This window comes from Protopterus annectens, chromosome 1.part0 (genome assembly GCF_019279795.1).
Source record: "Protopterus annectens isolate FY-2018-M chromosome 1.part0, PAN1.0, whole genome shotgun sequence".
In the NCBI taxonomy this organism is placed as follows: Eukaryota; Metazoa; Chordata; order Ceratodontiformes; family Protopteridae; genus Protopterus; species Protopterus annectens.
In genome coordinates this window covers 47,368,404-47,386,631 of record NC_056725.1, presented here as the reverse complement: position 1 = coordinate 47,386,631, position 18,228 = coordinate 47,368,404, and the positions used below count along the sequence as shown (strand labels likewise).

At 41.4% G+C, this 18,228-nt stretch overlaps 1 protein-coding gene across 2 annotated transcripts in view; it reads right to left on the bottom strand.

The window, feature by feature from the left end:
* SIRT2 (sirtuin 2) overlaps positions 1-18,228 on the bottom strand; it is a 1,239,326-nt gene that overhangs the window by 270,828 nt on the left and 950,270 nt on the right. For both annotated transcript variants that reach the window (XM_044082288.1, XM_044082354.1), the window contains exon 14: positions 4,444-4,511. In XM_044082288.1, coding sequence (XP_043938223.1) covers positions 4,444-4,511 — 68 coding nt within the window. The remainder of the gene's footprint in view (positions 1-4,443; positions 4,512-18,228) is intronic.

Sequence of the window (18,228 nt, the reverse complement as noted above, 5' to 3'; positions counted from 1 at the left end):
AAGAATACGCCTTGCTAAAGTTTCAAGTAGTTTATTCAGTTAAGTGGCCATCGGTTTAATGGAGTCAACTGCTTTATTTATTTGCTTATGTATTTATTTTTGCTTTTCAATAGACGAGCTAGCTGGGGGGTGTGGATGTAACTGTAATAATCCGATCACCAGAATGTAGCCATGGGGTTATTACAGTGAACATTTTTTTTCTTCAATAGAAGAGCTATCAGTTGAATTGTTTCAGCTGAAGAGCTACCTGGGGGTGAGGCATTGGCTTGTGCTATCAGTACAGGACATAAGCACTGGATTGTGCTATCAGTACAGGACATAAGCAAGCTATGCTTCTGTTGGTATCACTGAGAGTTTATAAAATTATAGAATTAATACAAATATTCTACAATGGTTTAAAGACTGGATGACAAGTAGAACAAACATGGTGGGAATTCCTGATACTTTGTCTGTTGTGGTGTCTGTTATATGCAGGGAAAACAGGAATCAGTATTGAGCCCCCTTCTTTGTAGCCTGTTCCTAGCACAAAGAATACCTACTACAGGACTTTGACTATCTAAACTTCATGACAACTACAAAACAGGAAAGTGACATAAAAAGGAGATATACCCATGTTCCTGACCTGCGGTGGTGGTGCTGCTGCGGTAGCGTTGTCGCCTCACAGTTAGACGTTGCCCGTTCGATTCTCAGTTAAGAACGTCTTCTGTGTGGCGACATGCGTGAATGGGCCTTCCTTCATTGATGGTTGTGCGTTAGGCCTGGCAAGCCAGCAAGTAAAAATCTACTGCCAATCATTAGCGGACCGGAGTTCCGCTGTGGCGACCCTTAACCGGGAAAAGCCGAAAGACACAAACAAACCCATGTTCCTGAATTTTATTAAAAAAACAAGATCTCTTACTGCAAAAGTAATGATTCAACCTTAAAAACTGCAAATGTTCCATCATGCATTTTAAAGGAGGGATCTATATTTCCTGTATCGCAAGATAAGTTTTAATTTTGGCAGATAAGATTAAAGAAATGAGCGATATGGGTGATAAGAGTGACACCAACAGTTTGATACAGTTTTGGCATGATTCACTTGACACTATGCAGAAGCAGTAGCAAATTTAAAGTAGCCATGCTACATCTGATTACTTCACTAGTTAGAGCTGGAACCAGGGCTTTTGCTCATACTAAACTAAGCAAACTGCTCAAACGAAAAATGTACAGTGTTACTTTAACAAAACCATTAGAGTCAATTGAAAAGCTGTGAACTTAGCATGCAGTGTACTCCATTTTATAAAGATATTTGAAGAGTGACTTATAAAGATATTTGAAAAATGACTTAAGTATGGTCTACAGAGCCATTAATGATCTCTTACAGTATATGCCGCGCTTTATTTAACTCAAATGTGGCTGCGGTGGTACAGCGGTAGCATTGTCGCCTCACAGCAAGAGGTTCTCCCATTCGATTCTTGGCCGGAGCGCCTTCTGTGTGGAGTCTGCATGTCCTCCCCGCGGTCGAGTGGCATTCGAAAACATGAGTGAATGGGCGTGCCTTCGTTGAAGGTTGGGCGTCGAGATGACACCTCGGCACCATAAAAATCTACTGCCAATCATTTGCGGACCAGAGTTCCGCTGTGGTGACCCCTAACCGGGAAAAGCCAAAAGAAGAAGTAAGGTACTCAGCAAAAATACTGGATAGTTGGACTTGGTTTTCGCACATGTAGCCAATGGCAATGATACCAAGATTACAAAATTGTTTACCTCCCAAAAAACTGTCTTTAATTCGAAGTAGTCTCCTTCCCCTTACACAAAAGTTCCTTGTTTAAACATATTAATAGCACCCAAGACAATTATCTAGGTCCCAGGAAATTTAAACATGGAAACATTTGCAAGGTCAGTAAGCCACAAGTTTAAAAAAAAATTAGAAAATCTAAAACTGATTATAAAGCGCTTGTGAGGAACATTAAAAATAATCTCTAGTGAAATGTTTTAACCCGTTCTCACAGTAAACACACATGTGAATTGGTGAACTCACACCTAGGAAGGACTCGGACATCTTCATGTAAAAAAATCAAGACTAAAAACGAGACTGTGTTGGTGGGACTAGACAGCTGAATGAGAACATTTAGAAAGGCACGCACCAACTTAGCAGTGCACTTCTCATCACATAAATGTGGGATCTGTTTTTTCAAAACTAAGAACAAATAAGGAAACCTGTAAAAAAAAGCTAACTAGCTTTTACCTAAGAACACTAGACCATGGTTTAGCTGCATGCCTTTATGTTTTAAAAGAGTACTGCTTAATCTTATCAAAGCTTTGATTTAAATCTTACAAATGAATGTGCAATAAATATTCTGTAAGGACAGTGTAGATGTTTAAGCAAAATCTGGCAACTTCTTGAACACATGCTAGCTCTAAGCAATTTCTAAATTTCAGAAATCAAGGAATGCCACTTTAATATACCTTTAGCAGCCCTAGATTAACAGTATATAGATTTGGTGATGATTTCAAAACTGCTATTATTACAGTGGTCTTCTGGGAAATCCACTTTAGATTTCAGATGTGTAGAAAAATGGAATACAAACAAATGCAACATTTTATGCAGTGTTCTTGACATATACCTGAATTATCTAAGTACAGGGGTTAAATTATAAATACATATAAACAGGAGCTAAGATCTCAAACAGTGAGTGGTGGAACAAGTATCTGTATAAAATAGAGAAATCTCCAGCTATATTCAGGAACAGATCCATCCATAATATTCAATGAAAGAATGTGTTAAATGCTGGGGGGAGGGGGGCAAACCGAGCTAACAGTTTATGTGTATATAACATCCGTTCACATGATTTCCTTTGTGGTGTAGTCAGTAATTGGTGCATACCTGTACCCATTACTGGATAAGAACCTTAACTTCAGTTCCATGGTGGCAGAAAATGCCTGCAACATGAAAAGTTATCAATTATGCTTACAAAAGATAACTCCACATAATGAAAAACCTTTGAAATGATATGATGTTCAAAATAATTCTTCCCATTTTGACAAACTGCATCACGATTTTGCACATTCTGATATTATGCTATATCCATGCTGAATCTATACAGCTGTGCACAGCCTTCTGAAATAGAAAAAGGATGCTCAAGGCACTTTTCTGACTAATCTATATACAGTATTACATTTCTAATTGAGAGAAGATAATTATAAGCAAACATTCTGGAGGTTGTCTTAGAAAAGCAAAAATTAACTGCAATTGTTTTATAAAAGCATTCTACCCACCACCAGAACGCTCTTCAAGTCTGGTACAGCATAATACAGATTTTCTTTACTGTATGTCCAGTCTCTTTTTACAAATTTTCTCAGCTTAGTCTACAATTTGCCCCAACAACACAGCATCAATACAAGTATCTGTAGTTAGGAAGCTGGACAAAAGTGACTCATTCACAACAAAATTGAAGAAAACCTGGTAACTAATTGTTTTACAGAGTTACTGGCTTGTTTAAGTGATAATATCTTAACATCACATATTACTAGCTCCCTTTACTCATGAATGGAGTAACATACATTAGCTAAGGTTACTGTTGCAAGAGTCAGCTAAAGCAGTTTATGTATTTTTATGGAATATTTTGAGGCACTACTTTTGAATGAGAGCAAGCATTTTCAAGCTACAAGACAAATTCATTTCCGTTGATTTGTAAACCATTTTGCAATCATCAGATACAAGAATATTTGCACTGCTCCTTGAGCACACAAAAACAAAGTCATTTCATATGGCTTCTGTTAAATTAGGGTGCCACAATAATAGTCAACTACTGCACTTTAGCTCTTTTTGTGGAAAATCTTGAGACCGTATATTACAATGTAGAGAACAAGTCTGTCAAGCCAGAACACACAAATTAATTTCTTAATGTGCTGGACAGCATTTTTTCATATTCAGGTGAATGATTTAATATTTGAATTGATGTTAATATGTTAGCTGTCTTCTCAAAAAACTGAGTAATATGGTGATCAATTAACAGTTCACTATATTACATGTCAGATTAAAGCCTGTCACTAAGTCAGTTTTAACATAAGCCATTTACCGACGACAGGTCTTGCTAGAAAACTGATCTGCTAAAGAATGGCAATAAACATACTGACTGTGATACTGTCTTGTACAATAAAATCAGAGAGGTTTTAAATCAGCAACTTTTCTTTGATTTTTATCTAAAAGATAACACCAACAACTAGCCAGTTGTAAATCTGACATCAGCTGCATTGAACTACATCTTTAAAATAACGAAATTGCAGGTGTAAAGCAGCGTTTAGGAGATAATGCTGCTCCGTACACAGGGCCACCTACAGTGAAGCAATATAATATGGCATATGCACAAGCAACATAAAAATATCGGCAATTTATACACATTATAAAAGAATGCCTATATACATATCGGCATTTAGCATTCATAAAAAAAGTTGACCTACCTGTAAGCTTTTTCAGAGTCAAAGTCCAAACCACTTCCTAATCCAAGAAGTCCCATGAAGGGGTCACTCTGTAAATTAAATAACTACTTTAAAATATGTGTGCTTTTACAGGATATTATAGGATACTACTAAGATATTAATGTAACTCAGCAGTAGCATTCACACACACACACACACACACACGGTACAACATAAATGTAGTACTTCTTTAATGGCAAGTGGTTCGAGTTCCTTTTTAGTAAGTGAACTTTCCAGTTCCACTATAATTTTATCATTTACTATTTTTCCCCTGTGAAACAGATAAGCATCATATGCTGCTAATGCAAACCAAATTAAGATCATGTAAGGGTACGAAAATGCAATAAGGTGTCAAGAACTGGTTTGCTTAGATATCTCAACAATTTTTTTTCATTACTCGCTATCTCTAAAACACTGTTTTACTTTGGAAAGGAAGTTCTCAACGTATTAGTTGTTTATATTTTACTTTTTTTCTTCAGCAAAGCTCAGAGTTACATAAAACAGATGTAAACTTTTAAAATCATGAAAAAATTCATACTTCAACTCTAATTTCAGCTGTTACACAGAATAAGTGAATGTGTTGTACACAGTGAGTTGCCTATATGTATATATGGTGCAGAACTTAAAATAAATAACGAGGATTTCTTAGGATAATCAATAACCAACGATACATGTGCAAAATCACAATCTGATTAAAGCAACATATTTTGTTTTCTTTAGTAAATGCTAAACAATAGTTATGTACTCACCATAATGTTCCATGTGTGTTGTCCACTTTCATTTTTTTCCCCACATTTGGGTTTGGATCTGATCTCTCAGATCTGACTCGGCCATTGCAATAGCTCGTGGCAACTAAAAAGCTCTCGAGCTCCCTACCGTACCCATAATGCCTCTCTCCCAGTCATCTCAGATCATGTTTGCTGATAAAAATAGAAAAATAATAGAACAGAGAAACACCTTGGACAAGGATAAGATCACTCCTGGTGTTCGAGATTAGCCAATTATCAAATTTAGGTCAACTCGCTCATCTAAAACAAAGAAAGAGACAGGGGGATGATGAGTGGGTTGTTGAGTAAAAAATGAAAATGGACAACAGAGATTGAATGTTATGGTGAGTACATAACTATTTTATCTGATGTTGTCAATTTTCATTTTATCTTCACATATGGAACAGAGTCCTCAGCTACCTTTTTCCTGGGTGGCCTTATGGAAGGATATTCTTCAGAACCACTGAACCAAAGGAGGCCCTTCTCCTGGAGACCAAATACAATTTGTAATGAGTAATAAAGGTATGAGAAGTAGCCCAGGTGGCAGCTGAGCAAATATCATCCATGGACGCTCTGGACTGAAAGACTGAGGAGGTGGCCATGGGTCTAGTGGAATCAGCTTGAGCTGGTTTTGGCAGCGCTAAACCTTGTCTCTGTAAATAAAAGATATGCAGTCTGTAATCCATTTGGCTAGAGTAACTTTGGTCACTGGAAGGCCCAATCTAGTCCCTGAAAAGGAGACAAATAACAGACCATCTTTTCTTACATCCTTTGTTCTATGAAGGTAAAAACATAATTGTCTATGAACATTTGACAAATGTAACAAATATTCACCTTTATTGGTGAGGTTTGGGAAGAAAACTGGTAGGTTAATAGAATGGTTGATCATATTTCTGAAACTATCTTTGACAAAAATTATGGATTAGTATGAAAAGTAACCATCTTCATGAAAAACTAAGTATGGCATTTGGGATGATAAAGCCTGAATGTCAGATATTCTTCATGCAAATATGATGGATACCAAGAATTTGGTTTTCCAAGAAAGAAATCTGAGTTGATAGGTAGCCGCTGATTTGAAAGGAGGCTGTATATTTTTTTGTAACACCAAATTTAATTCCCAAGGTGGTGAAGGATCTTTATAAGAGGGCTTGAGTAAGAGAGTTTCTCTCAAGAAGGCTTTGCATAGTTTATGTGAAGAGAGGAACCATCAAATCCTATGTGAAAATTAGAAATTGCAACTAGCTGCACCTTTACTACAGAGTAAGCTGCACCCTCCTTAAGCAGCTGTGTTAAAAACTCTAGAATAATGTGGATAGGAGCAGAAAAGGGATCTACATCATTTTATTGAATCCAGTGTATGAATCTCCTCTATTTACTGTTATACAACTTTCGTGTAGATGGCTTATGGGAGGATAGTAGCATTTCACACAGTTGTGAAGAGAGCATAGGTTGTCTGGCTTTCAACGGAACTGGAGATACCAAGCTGTCAGCTTGTGACTGTGCATGTTCTGATAAGGCATTCCTGTTGGGTGTGACAGAAGGTCTGGAATTGGCTCCAGAGTCCATGGTTTCTTCCTTAGGTGAGGCCAAAGAAAGGGAAACCAGATTTGTCGAGGCCAGTATGGGCAATGAGGATTACTTCTCTCTTCACACTTTCTGAAGAAATTTGGGGATTAATGGAGTTCAGGGAAAGACATCCAATAGAACAGGAGGCCAATTAGTTCCTGCATTTGTTGTTCAGAGGGGATGCAAAAAGGTCGCAGCAAGGCTGGCTGCACTTGTGGAATATGTCTTCCACCACTTTCTGATTGAGGGAACACTAGTGAGGCATAATAATGGATCTGCTCAACTTGTCTGCTATCACGCTCGACTTTCCCGAATGTGTGTTGCTACCAGAAAATGGTTGGATCGCCCACTGCCACACTCTGCTTTTGACATAATGATGTACCAGACTACAGACCTGTTATCCGACTGAATAGCAACTGTCCCCAGAGGAAGAGCATTCTGAAAGTCTTGTAGCCTTGGACTGGTTTTCCCAGATAATGCCCCCCCCCCCTAATCTGGGAAGCCTCCATGGTCATTGTGGTCTTGGAGAACAAAAGGGCAACTTTGTATAGGTTGTGTATAAGTTGATCTGATTGAATCTACCATGAAAGATCTTTCTTGCAAGTGTTTGCGATTCTTACTGGGGCTGACATGGGTTGGCAAAGGACAAACCACTGTACTGTGAGCAGCCACTGTAAGACTCTCATGTGGAATCTCACTAGTGGAACTGGTATTATTGCTGCTGCTATAAAACCTACGGCCTGAAGCATCATTCAAGCAGATACTCATGAATTGTGTAGGAAGTTCCTGACTTGATCTCTTATGGTTATCACTCTTGATGATGGGAGATGTGCTACCATCTCGACTGTGTTTATGTTTGCTCCTCTGAAGTCCAATTCTTGAGCGGGGTCTAGGTGTGACTTTTCATAATTTACTGTAATTCCTAACAAAGAACATTTTCAAAGAACCATGTCTTTTGCTTCTAGCAGTAGATGCCTGGTTGGGGAAGTTATGAGACAATAGTCTAAATATGGGAACACCCGAAATGCTTGCTGTCACAAGTGAGCTGCCACTACTGACATACATTTGTGAACATTCTGGTGGCTGTTGTGACTCCAAATGGCAGTACTCTAAACTGGTAGTGACTGGCTCCCAGCCAGAAGCGCAAATGACTTCTGGATTGTCTGTCCATCTTTACATGGTAGTATGCATCCTAAAGGTTTATTGAGCACATCCAATAGTCCTTTCCCAAGAATGGAAAGATGGACTGAAATGTGACCATGCGGAACTTGCTGAACTGATTTGTTTGATCTGTTGAGATCCAAAATTGGTCTCAGTTTTAGTAACAAAAGAACCTTGAGTAAGCACCATCCTCTGGTCTCTGGGGAATTCTTGATGGTTTTCTTTCAGCCTCTGTATCTGGATGGCTGCCTGTTCCCTACAACTGGGTAGAACATCGGGGTTCTGCTTTGGGGCAGTGGATGGGAAAAGGGTATAAAGTATTCTCTGGATATGATGCTCTGCACCACTTGTCATTTGTTATGTTTAGCCAGCCTCTCAGATGCAGGGATAGTCGACCTCACTACTCCAGAAGTGCAATCAGGCCTCCTTTCAGGAGCGCTGGAAGGGTTTCCCATAGAATGCATCTCTGGACCCTTGATGTTGCTGAGCTGTTCTGCCACAGCAGTGGCAGCTTCCATCATTGTTCCCCTCTGGCTTGTCTGATTTTTGACTATGGTCTCTGTGGAGTGGAAAAATTAATGCAATTTCCTATCCACTTAGAGATTGTCTGTTGGGCCAAACAGGAAGTGCCATCAAAATGGAGATTGACAAATGAAGTCTTTCTGCATCCATTCCTCATGCAGATGTCTTAACCAGTAGCTGTACTCATCCTTTTCTGCATGTGAAATCCTTGGTCTTGCAACAGCATGTAGTGGCCAGCTGGGCGGTGACTGAATTGTCTCTTCAGACACATCCAAGGTATGCAACAGTCTTTCTCCCCTGTTCTGTGGGTTGGGGAAGAATGTAGGTAGGTGGATAGCCTGATTTAAAGATACTCTGGAGACCACCTTAGGCATAAAAGTAGGATTTGTTCTCATGGACACTCTATCTTGATGGAAGATCAGGAAGGGCTGTACTGCCATTAATGCCTGTAGCTCAGATACCCTTCTTGCTGAAGTGATTGCCAGCAGGAAAGCAGTTTTCCATGATAAGTATTGTAATTCTGCTGTTGCTGTTGCTGCTGGTTCGAAAGGAGGGAGTGTCAATTTTTCTAGCACAAAGTTCAAGTCCCATGCTGGCAATGGTGGCTTCCTAGGTGGTTTTACATTTTTGATTCCTCTCAGAAACTGCCTGAGCAGAGGATGTAAGAAGACTGGAGGATTCAAGTCGTATTTTGCTGAAATAGCTGATGCATGAATCTTAATGGAAGAATAGGACAGGCCTTTGTGGTAGAGCTCTGCCAAGTATTCCAGGATGTTGGCTATGTTTACCAGTGACACATTTTCTCCTTTTGCAGTACTCCAAATGAGATATCTTTTCCCCCCCAAAATTACTAAGAGAGGTGAAAAAGGAAGTACTCAAGAAACGCATGTCCAAATATCCCCCACTGTTAAGATACACAGTCAATGACAGCAGCCGAATACCTGGCCAAAGGGATAGGGGAATACAGCCACATAAAGATGACAACATTTTACGTTTCACACTTACATATTCTAAGAGTATTGGTTGGATTAGGGATGGACTGCATGAGGTCTGGAAAATTTTTTCTAGAATGAACGACAGAACATACATATTCAACCAACCACTCAAATTTTGTTATAGGAAAAACAGCAATCTCAAACAGCTGTTTGAAAGGAAAAGGAAAACACACGAACATGGTGGAACACAGGTAAAAGCAGGAACATTCAAATGTGGTAGATGCGGCCAATGTTCTTTTATTTCAGGAGAAAAAGAATTATTTCTCAAAGGTGCAGGTACTAGGTTAAAGAGTTCCGGATACCACACGTGCCAGACAAAAGGGGTGGTTTATTTGGCACATTGCTTGGCATGTGGGAAGTACTATGTGGGTAAAACGGAAAGACAGTTCAAACAACGGATATATGAACACATAAGAGACATCAACAAGAAGAACGAAAATAACGCCCTATACAGACATAGTCAGACGTGTGAAAGAGCCAACATTAAGTTTTGGATACTGGAACATGTGAAGAAAAATGACAAGGGGGGTGATTGGGAAGCCCTACTAGAATATAGGGAGCTCATATGGCAACTTAGGTTAGACGCATGTGGCCATATGGGATTAAACGATCACATATCCATTAAACCTGCACTAAAACTTTCTGCGAACAATCCCAAACCTAGAAGGTAATATTTACTATGAGGGTAGTACACATACCCCTATTTATATTTGGCCTTTATGCTAAATGCCACATGGTTGTGGTATGTCTATAGGTATGTACTACTTGTCAAATATTGACTATTATTTGGGTACTGATGACTATCAATATTATCATTACCAGAACATACCAATGTACATACAAAGAATGTTAGATACAGTTGTATAGATATTTGAAAAATGTGTGTGTTTTTTATAGAAAAACACTTTTTTACAACATTTCCATTAGGGATGATTGTTGTGGGTCATATGTATTAGAAAGTGATATATATATATATTTCTTAAGTAATAGTACTACATTCACGTTGTAATTAAATAAAAATATTTTGAAGTGCTAATATTTTATGTTTTAGACATGTGAGCCAATATATATTTGGTCATGATTTTTTACATAGTTTTAGAACAACATTTTTTAAAATATGTTTTTTAATATGTTCTACAAATTGTTCACATAACAAAGAGTTCTAATGTGGTAAGCTGTGAACATTTTAGGAAAGTTCATTGAAGGAAACAGTTATGGTGTAATATATCTTTAATGTTTGATTATATTTTTTAATTAAACGTTAATTGAATGTGATGGGATACTATATAACAGGAAGTTATAGTGGGTATCATGTGATTCTGATGAAGTCGATTCTGACGAAAGCGCGCTCAATCTTGTTTGCTGTATATTCTATTGGTTTGCAGAGTTTTATTAAATTCTTCTTTTTTGTGGATTCGTGGTCCGACTACTCTATTCCAGGCAATTTACATTGAGAAGTTGGTGGAGAGTTTATGTACTGTACTACGGAGGAGGATACCCTTTATTGTGTGTAGCTAGCGTGCTTACTACACTTTACTATCTTTTCCATTTTGCTGAATAATTTTTCCTTGTTGAGGGTCTGCGAGCCTCCAAGATAATGTCTTTAACCCTTTGGGATAAATTGGGGTTAATTGGTCTTATGCAATGTTCCAGGCAGTCAGCTGCAGTGTTTTCAGGTTTGGATGCAGGGTGTTGTAGTTGTTCTGTGTTAACAGCAAGGGAACTAGTGGTAGGGGCCATATTTGTTCCCGAGACATGCTCCTCAGTAATGGGTACCAATGTTGTCTTGGCCAGTCTGGAGCTATCAGAATGATCCTTGGACGGTCCTCTTTGATCTTCAATAGCACCTTGTGCATCAAAGGAAGTGGTGGGAATGCATATGCTGTCAGGTTTTTCCAACTGAAAGATAGGGAGTCCACCTTCCAAGCAAGTGGGTGGTACGTCCTTGTGCAGAATTTCCTTAGTTGGTGATTGCGTGGGGATGCAAATAAGTCTATTTCTGGGAGTCCCCATTTTCTTGTAATGGCTTTGAAGATGTCCGGATGCAGCATCCATTCGTGGGCATCCGTGGTAGTTCTGCTTAGTATGTCTGCTAGAATGTTTTCTTTTCCTGGTACAAAAATTGCTTGTAACTGAATGTTGTAGCTCAGGGCCACATTCCAGAGGTCCATTGCCATCCGGCAGAGAGGGTACGAATGTGTTCCTCCTTGTTTGTTGATGTACCACATAACTGTGGTATTGTCTGTCCTTATCAACAGCTGACCTTGTCGAAGAAATGGTCTGAATGTCTGAATTGCCAGTTTTACTGCCAGCATTTCCTTTTGATTTATGTGTAGGTGCAGCTGGTCTTGAGTCCATAAACCTTGTATGCACTTGTCCAGCATGTGGGCCCCCCAACCGAGGTCTGAGGCGTCCGTTGTGATGGTTTGGCTGGGTTGAGTGTTGTGGAAGGGCAGTCCTTTGTTTGATTGACAGGCCTGAGCCCACCATTGGAATTCTTGCTTCAGGCATGGAATTATTGGAATTTGGGTTTCTAGGCTGTGCTTGTGCTGAGACCATAAATTCCTTAGGTACCACTGTAACTTTCTCATATGCAGTCTGGCATGTGGAACCACTATTATGCAGGATGCCATGAAACCCAAGGCTTGCAGGACTTTTCTTGCTGTTAGATGGTCCTGCTTTGTTAATGCCAAGAAGTAGAGAGGGAGTTGCTCCTGTTTTTCTACTGTTAGGAATACCATTTGCTTCGATGTGTCCAGCTCTGCACCCAAAAAGGTTATCCTTTGGGATGGTGTCAGCCTTGATTTTTTTATATTGACTGTATATCCCAGGGCTTGTAGAAGGTAAATGACCCTTTTCAAGTCTTCTTCTAGCTTGTTTTTGTTGTCCGCTTGTATTAGGCAGTCGTCCAGGTAAGGGTAAATTTGGATTCCCTGAAGCCTGCAATGAGCAATTACTGATGCCAGGCATTTCGTGAACACTCTGGGCGCAGTAGATAAGCCAAGGGGCAATGCTGAGAATTGATAATGCTCTGATCCTGCAAGAAATCTGAGGTATCTTCTGCAAATTGGTCGTATGGGGACGTGCAGGTATGCCTCCTTGAGATCTAGAGTTACCAGCCAAGACTCCTTGCCCAGCATGGGAAGAAGCTGCTGTAGGGTCAGCATTTTGAACTTTGGAACAATGAGGAATGTGTTTAAAGCGGACAGGTTGAGAATAGGCCTCCATTTGCTTTCTTTTCTTGGTACCAGGAAGAGTCTGGAGTAAAATCCCTGTCCTTGCTCCATAGATGGTACCTTTTCCACAGCTCTTATCCTTAATAATTGAGTTATTTGTTTTAGAGCTTCTGCCTTTTGATTTGGAGGTAGGTTTGGCATTCCTCTCTTCCCTGGTAGAGTATGGAAGCGAAACCTGTAACCTTGGTCTATTGTCTGCAAAATCCACTTGTCTCTTGTGATGTAATGCCAGTTTGCTGAAAATAAAGCTAGCTTCCCGCCTAAGGATGCTTCTAGTTGTTCCCTGGTAGGCGGTGCCAGAGCCAAGTCACTGTGATTGTCCTGTAGTAGTGGTGGTGGCTGTGTCTGTGGCTGTGCCTCGCTGGTTGTTACCCTGCCACTGGCGTCCCCTGTAGGCACCCCTGGATTGACTTCTGCCTCTTGAATGCCTATTCCTGCCTCTCTGAGCTCTGGAGGAGTCTGGAAAGGACCAATTCTTTGAGGGCCAATTCCTGCTAAATCTTGGAGGTTGGACCTGTAAGAAATCTTTCACTGTTTGGACAGATTTTGCCTTTTCTTCCATCTTCTTCAGCACCTGTTGTGCAGGGGAGCCAAACAAATTGATCTTGTCCATGGAAGCATCTAGTAGTTTTGATTTGACATGGTCTGGTAAGGCCTGTTCTTTTAACCATGCATGCCTTCTGATAACTGTGCCAGTCATGGCTGATCTAAAGGAAGCCTCCAGTGCATCATAGCCGCATTTTAAGGAATGGTTACTGACTTGCTGTATGTTATGTACCATTTCCTGAACAGATTTTTTGTCTAATGGTTCATCTGTGGACAGTTTTTTGGTTAACTGGTCTAGCATAAATTCTTGATACTGGATCATGTGGAATTGACAGTTCAAGGCCCTAGCTGAAAGAGTAGCAGAAGTGTAAACTTTTTTACCCCATCTCTCTAAGGACCTGGATTCCCTTTCAGAGGGGAGGGGGTTCTTGGTAGAGGTAGCTGCTACAGCCTTAGGTCCCTGGGAGATAGTCTCGGGATCTGCAAAAGGAGCCTTATACAAATGGTAATGCGTGTCCGGGACCCTGTAGTACCTATCGGGCTTAGCAGGGGCCGGAGGTAGTGAATCAGGAGCAGTACAAGCATCATTAAATGCATCATCTACAACAGAAAGAACTGGAGGTATGGCTAAAGGCCTATGTTGTGGTAAATGTAGAAAAGTTCTAAGCCTTTTTCTGGAGTCTGAAAAATCCTGGCCCTGCCACTGAAATTGTTCCCTCATAGCATGCAAGGTTTCCCCAAAGGAAAATTCCTCAGGCGGAGAGGCAGAAGGAATGGACTCTTCAGCATCAGAGTCTTCATAAGGGGAGAAAGGAGCCACTGGAGGGTCTGTATTATCTGAGTCATCAGAGGAATCATCTGTAGAAACTGGCTCAGGGGGCTCTGCTCTAGGCCTTTTCTCTGGAGGTGGTTGAGAGGCCCTGTCTGAGTGAGGTTGGGATCCCCGGATTAAAGAAATGAGATCCTCTGCTAGACTAAGCAGTTGTGAACTAGAGCTAGGCCTGTGAGAGGGGGTCTTAGCAGGCACAGATTTAGTAGTTTTAGCTGCTTTAGCCCTGGCAAAGGCCTTAATGGACATGGTTGCAGGAGGCCTAGCAGCTCCACGTGTAGGAGTTGAAATATCCAAGGGAATAGTGTCAGATAATTCCTGAGAAACTGCAAGAGCAGGAGGGATTTCCGAAGCCGATTCCACCAGGTTGGAAGAGGCCTCGGTAGGAGGTAAGTTTTCGGCTGAAGGAAGAACCGCTTGCTCGGTTTCAGCCGAAACCGAGACACTCATGGTAGGCTTAACCGCGGTTTCGGCCGAAACCGCGGACCGCGAGTGTCGGTCCTTTTCCTTGCGTTTTTTAGATATTTGCGTAGTCGGAGGATTCAATGGCATAATGTAAGCAAAATCGGAGCCGAAAAACTCCTCAGCAAATTCCGACCGACGTCTAAGTGTCCGCCGGTTAAAAGAAGCACAGGCTAGACAATTAGCTACGTCGTGGTCTGGGCCTAAACAAGGTAAGCAGTAAGAGTGGAAATCTTTATGAGGTATTTGTTTCCCACAAGTTAAACAGTTATTCACTTTTTCTGACATCGGCTGAGGCAAGAAAGAGTCCCCAACGGGGTACTTAGCTTTTTAGAAGTCTTCGGTAGTAATAGAAGTATTCGGTAGTAGTAATCTCTGGTTCTGACCGACCGGCACTTGCGAACAGCTTCTGCTTCGGGCGCCACGTGGCAAGAAAGACTGAGGAAAATGGCATCGGCTGATGCCTTTATACCCGAATAACTGCAGCTATGACGTCGGGTGAAGAGCGACACCAGCCGAGGCCAGACCCAGACTTTGGAATCCGGCCGACCGAAGGGCTGCCTGACGACAGGACAACCCATTTGTAAGGACTGCAGATGCATCCTTGAAGGACATCAGGAGGCCAATTGTGAGTGAGAGAATCCTCAGGGACTCCCCTCTTGGGGTATCAGGGCAAAGTAGTTCCTGCATTTGTTGTTCAGAGGGGATGCAAAAAGGTCGCAGCAAGGCTGGCTGCACTTGTGGAATATGTCTTCCACCACTTTCTGATTGAGGGAACACTAGTGAGGCATAATAATGGATCTGCTCAACTTGTCTGCTATCACGTTCGACTTTCCCGGAATGTGTGTTGCTACCAGAAAATGGTTGAACGAGATCGCCCACTGCTACACTCTGAGCGCCTTTTGACATAAGGGTATGATCTGGTTCCCTCTTGCTTGTTGATGTACCAGACTACAGACCTGTTATCCGACTGAATAGCAACTGTCCCCAGAGGAAGAGCATTCTGAAAGTCTTGTAGCCTTGGACTGGTTTTCCCAGATAATGCCCCCCCCCCCTAATCTGGGAAGCCTCCATGGTCATTGTGGTCTTGGAGAGAGGGAGAACAAAAGGGCAACTTTGTATAGGTTGTGTATAAGTTGATCTGATTGAATCCACCATGAAAGATCTTTCTTGCAAGTGTTTGCGATTCTTACTGGGGCTGACATGGGTTGGCAAAGGACAAACCACTGTACTGTGAGCAGCCACTGTAAGACTCTCATGTGGAATCTCACTAGTGGAACTGGTATTATTGCTGCTGCTATAAAACCTACGGCCTGAAGCATCATTCAAGCAGATACTCATGAATTGTGTAGGAAGTTCCTGACTTGATCTCTTATGGTTATCACTCTTGATGATGGGAGATGTGCTACCATCTCGACTGTGTTTATGTTTGCTCCTCTAAAGTCCAATTCTTGAGCGGGGTCTAGGTGTGACTTTTCATAATTTACTGTAATTCCTAACAAAGAACATGTTCAAAGAACCATGTCTTTTGCTTCTAGCAGTAGATGCCTGGTTGGGGAAGTTATGAGACAATAGTCTAAATAACGGAACACCGAAATGCTTGCTGTCACAAGTGAGCTGCCACTACTGACATACATTTGTGAACATTCTGGTGGCTGTTGTGACTCCAAATGGCAGTACTCTGAACGGATAGTGACTGGCTCCCAGCCAGAAGCGTAAATGACTTCTGGATTGTCTGTCCATCTTTATGTGGTAGTATGCATCCTGAAGGTCTATTGAGCACATGCAGTCGTCCTTTTTCAAGAACGGAAGAATGGACTGAAATGTGACCATGCGGAACTTGCTCCGCTGAACTGATTTGTTTGATCTGTTGAGATCCAAAATTGGTCTCCAGTCCCCTCTCTTTTTTAGTAACAAAAATAACCTTGAGTAAGCACCGGATCCTCTCTGGTCTGGGGGGAATTCTTGGATGGCTCTTTTTTCTGTCAGCCTCTGTATCTGGATGGCTGCCTGTTCCCTACAACTGGGTAGAACATCGGGGAGTTTTCTGCTTTGGGGCAGTGGATGGGAAAAGGGTATAAAGTATTCTCTGGATATGATGCTCTGCACCACTTGTCATTTGTTATGTTTAGCCAGCCTCTCAGATGCAGGGATAGTCGACCCCGACTACCTCCAGAGAAGTGCAATCAGGCCTCCTTTCAGGAGCGCTGGAAGGGTTTCCCATAGAATGCATCTCTGGACCCTTGATGTTGCTGAGCTGTTCTGCCACAGCAGTGGCAGCTTCCATCATTGTTCCTCCCTCTGCACCCCAGGGAACTTTCTCCACGTGCATGAGGAAAAGACCCTTGTGATTTTCTAAAACACATCTTTCCACTGCTTGTCTGATTTTTTGACTATGGTCTCTGTGGAGTGGAAAAATTAATGCCCACAGCAGAGAGTGTCTTCCTGCCCTTCTCGCACTTGGAGAGTGTATCTCTGACCTTTGGGCCAAACAGGGAAGTGCCACCAAATGGAGCATTGACAAATGAAGTCTTAAGTCACACAAGTGCATCCAGGCTTGCCCCCCTCATAGAGATGTCTTAACCCGCAGCTGTACTCATCCTTTTAGCTGCATGTGAAATGAGCCTCATGGAGGAGCTTGCAACAGCATGTAGAGTGGCCAGCTGGGCGGTGACTGAATCCTGTACCTCTTCAGACACAGCTCCTGAGAGGGTATCTGATAGCTCCTTGATCAGATCCCTCTGCAATCTGGTAAAATGGGAAATATAACTCAGGAACCTCAAGGCAAAAGTTGCTGAAGAGAAAACACGCTTCCCACATTTTACCATTATCCTAGAATTCCTGTTAGAAGAATGAATAGTAGAACTTTCTTCCACAAGTTCCTTTTTCATGGTTGCCACCACAACCATAGCATCTACTGGAGCAACTTTTTACCAAAATATTTAGTCTTCCAGTGCCGTTATTTTATTTGGCCTCCAAGGAGTAAGTTCAATGCAATCTGGAGCTCCCCACACCGGCTGAGAGATCAACTTGATGAGATCATTGGTCGGCGGAGTCACATGGGAGGTAGATGGATGGGATCCAAAAGCTTCTGGAGGACAGGGAGGAAGCTGGACTTGACTGTACAGATTTAGATGAATCTTTCTATGTTTTTTGTCCGAGGCAGAAATGTCCTCCACAAAACAGGAAGGCAACATACCATTAAGAATCAGCTTACTTGCACATTCAACAACGGTCCGGTGGTTAAATGTTTTGCATATGCCACAATCTTACTGTAAGTGAAGTGCACCCAGACAATATACACAAAGATTGCGTCAGTCACTCAAAGGGATTTTGTGTCCGCACTTGTAACACTTCTTAAAGCCAGGCGGCTTGCCCGATTTAGCCACTACTCTCAGGCAAAAGTCAAAGTAAAGAGCAAGAAATTTTTTTTTTTTTTACAGAAAGGCTATATCAAGCAATAGAAATAAGGGATAAGGGACTACTAACAATAGTAGTTAAGACGTATAGTAGTACAGGAAAAAACAGAAGAAAAGGCAATCACAATATGGTAGGGTGAAGAAAAGGAAATAAATAGTTATTTAGATTTTAAGTTTTGAGTTTAGTCAAGGATAACGTATGAGTTTGACTTAACTGTCCGAGAGGTATCTGTAAGGATCATGTCTTCACAAAGCTGCAAATGA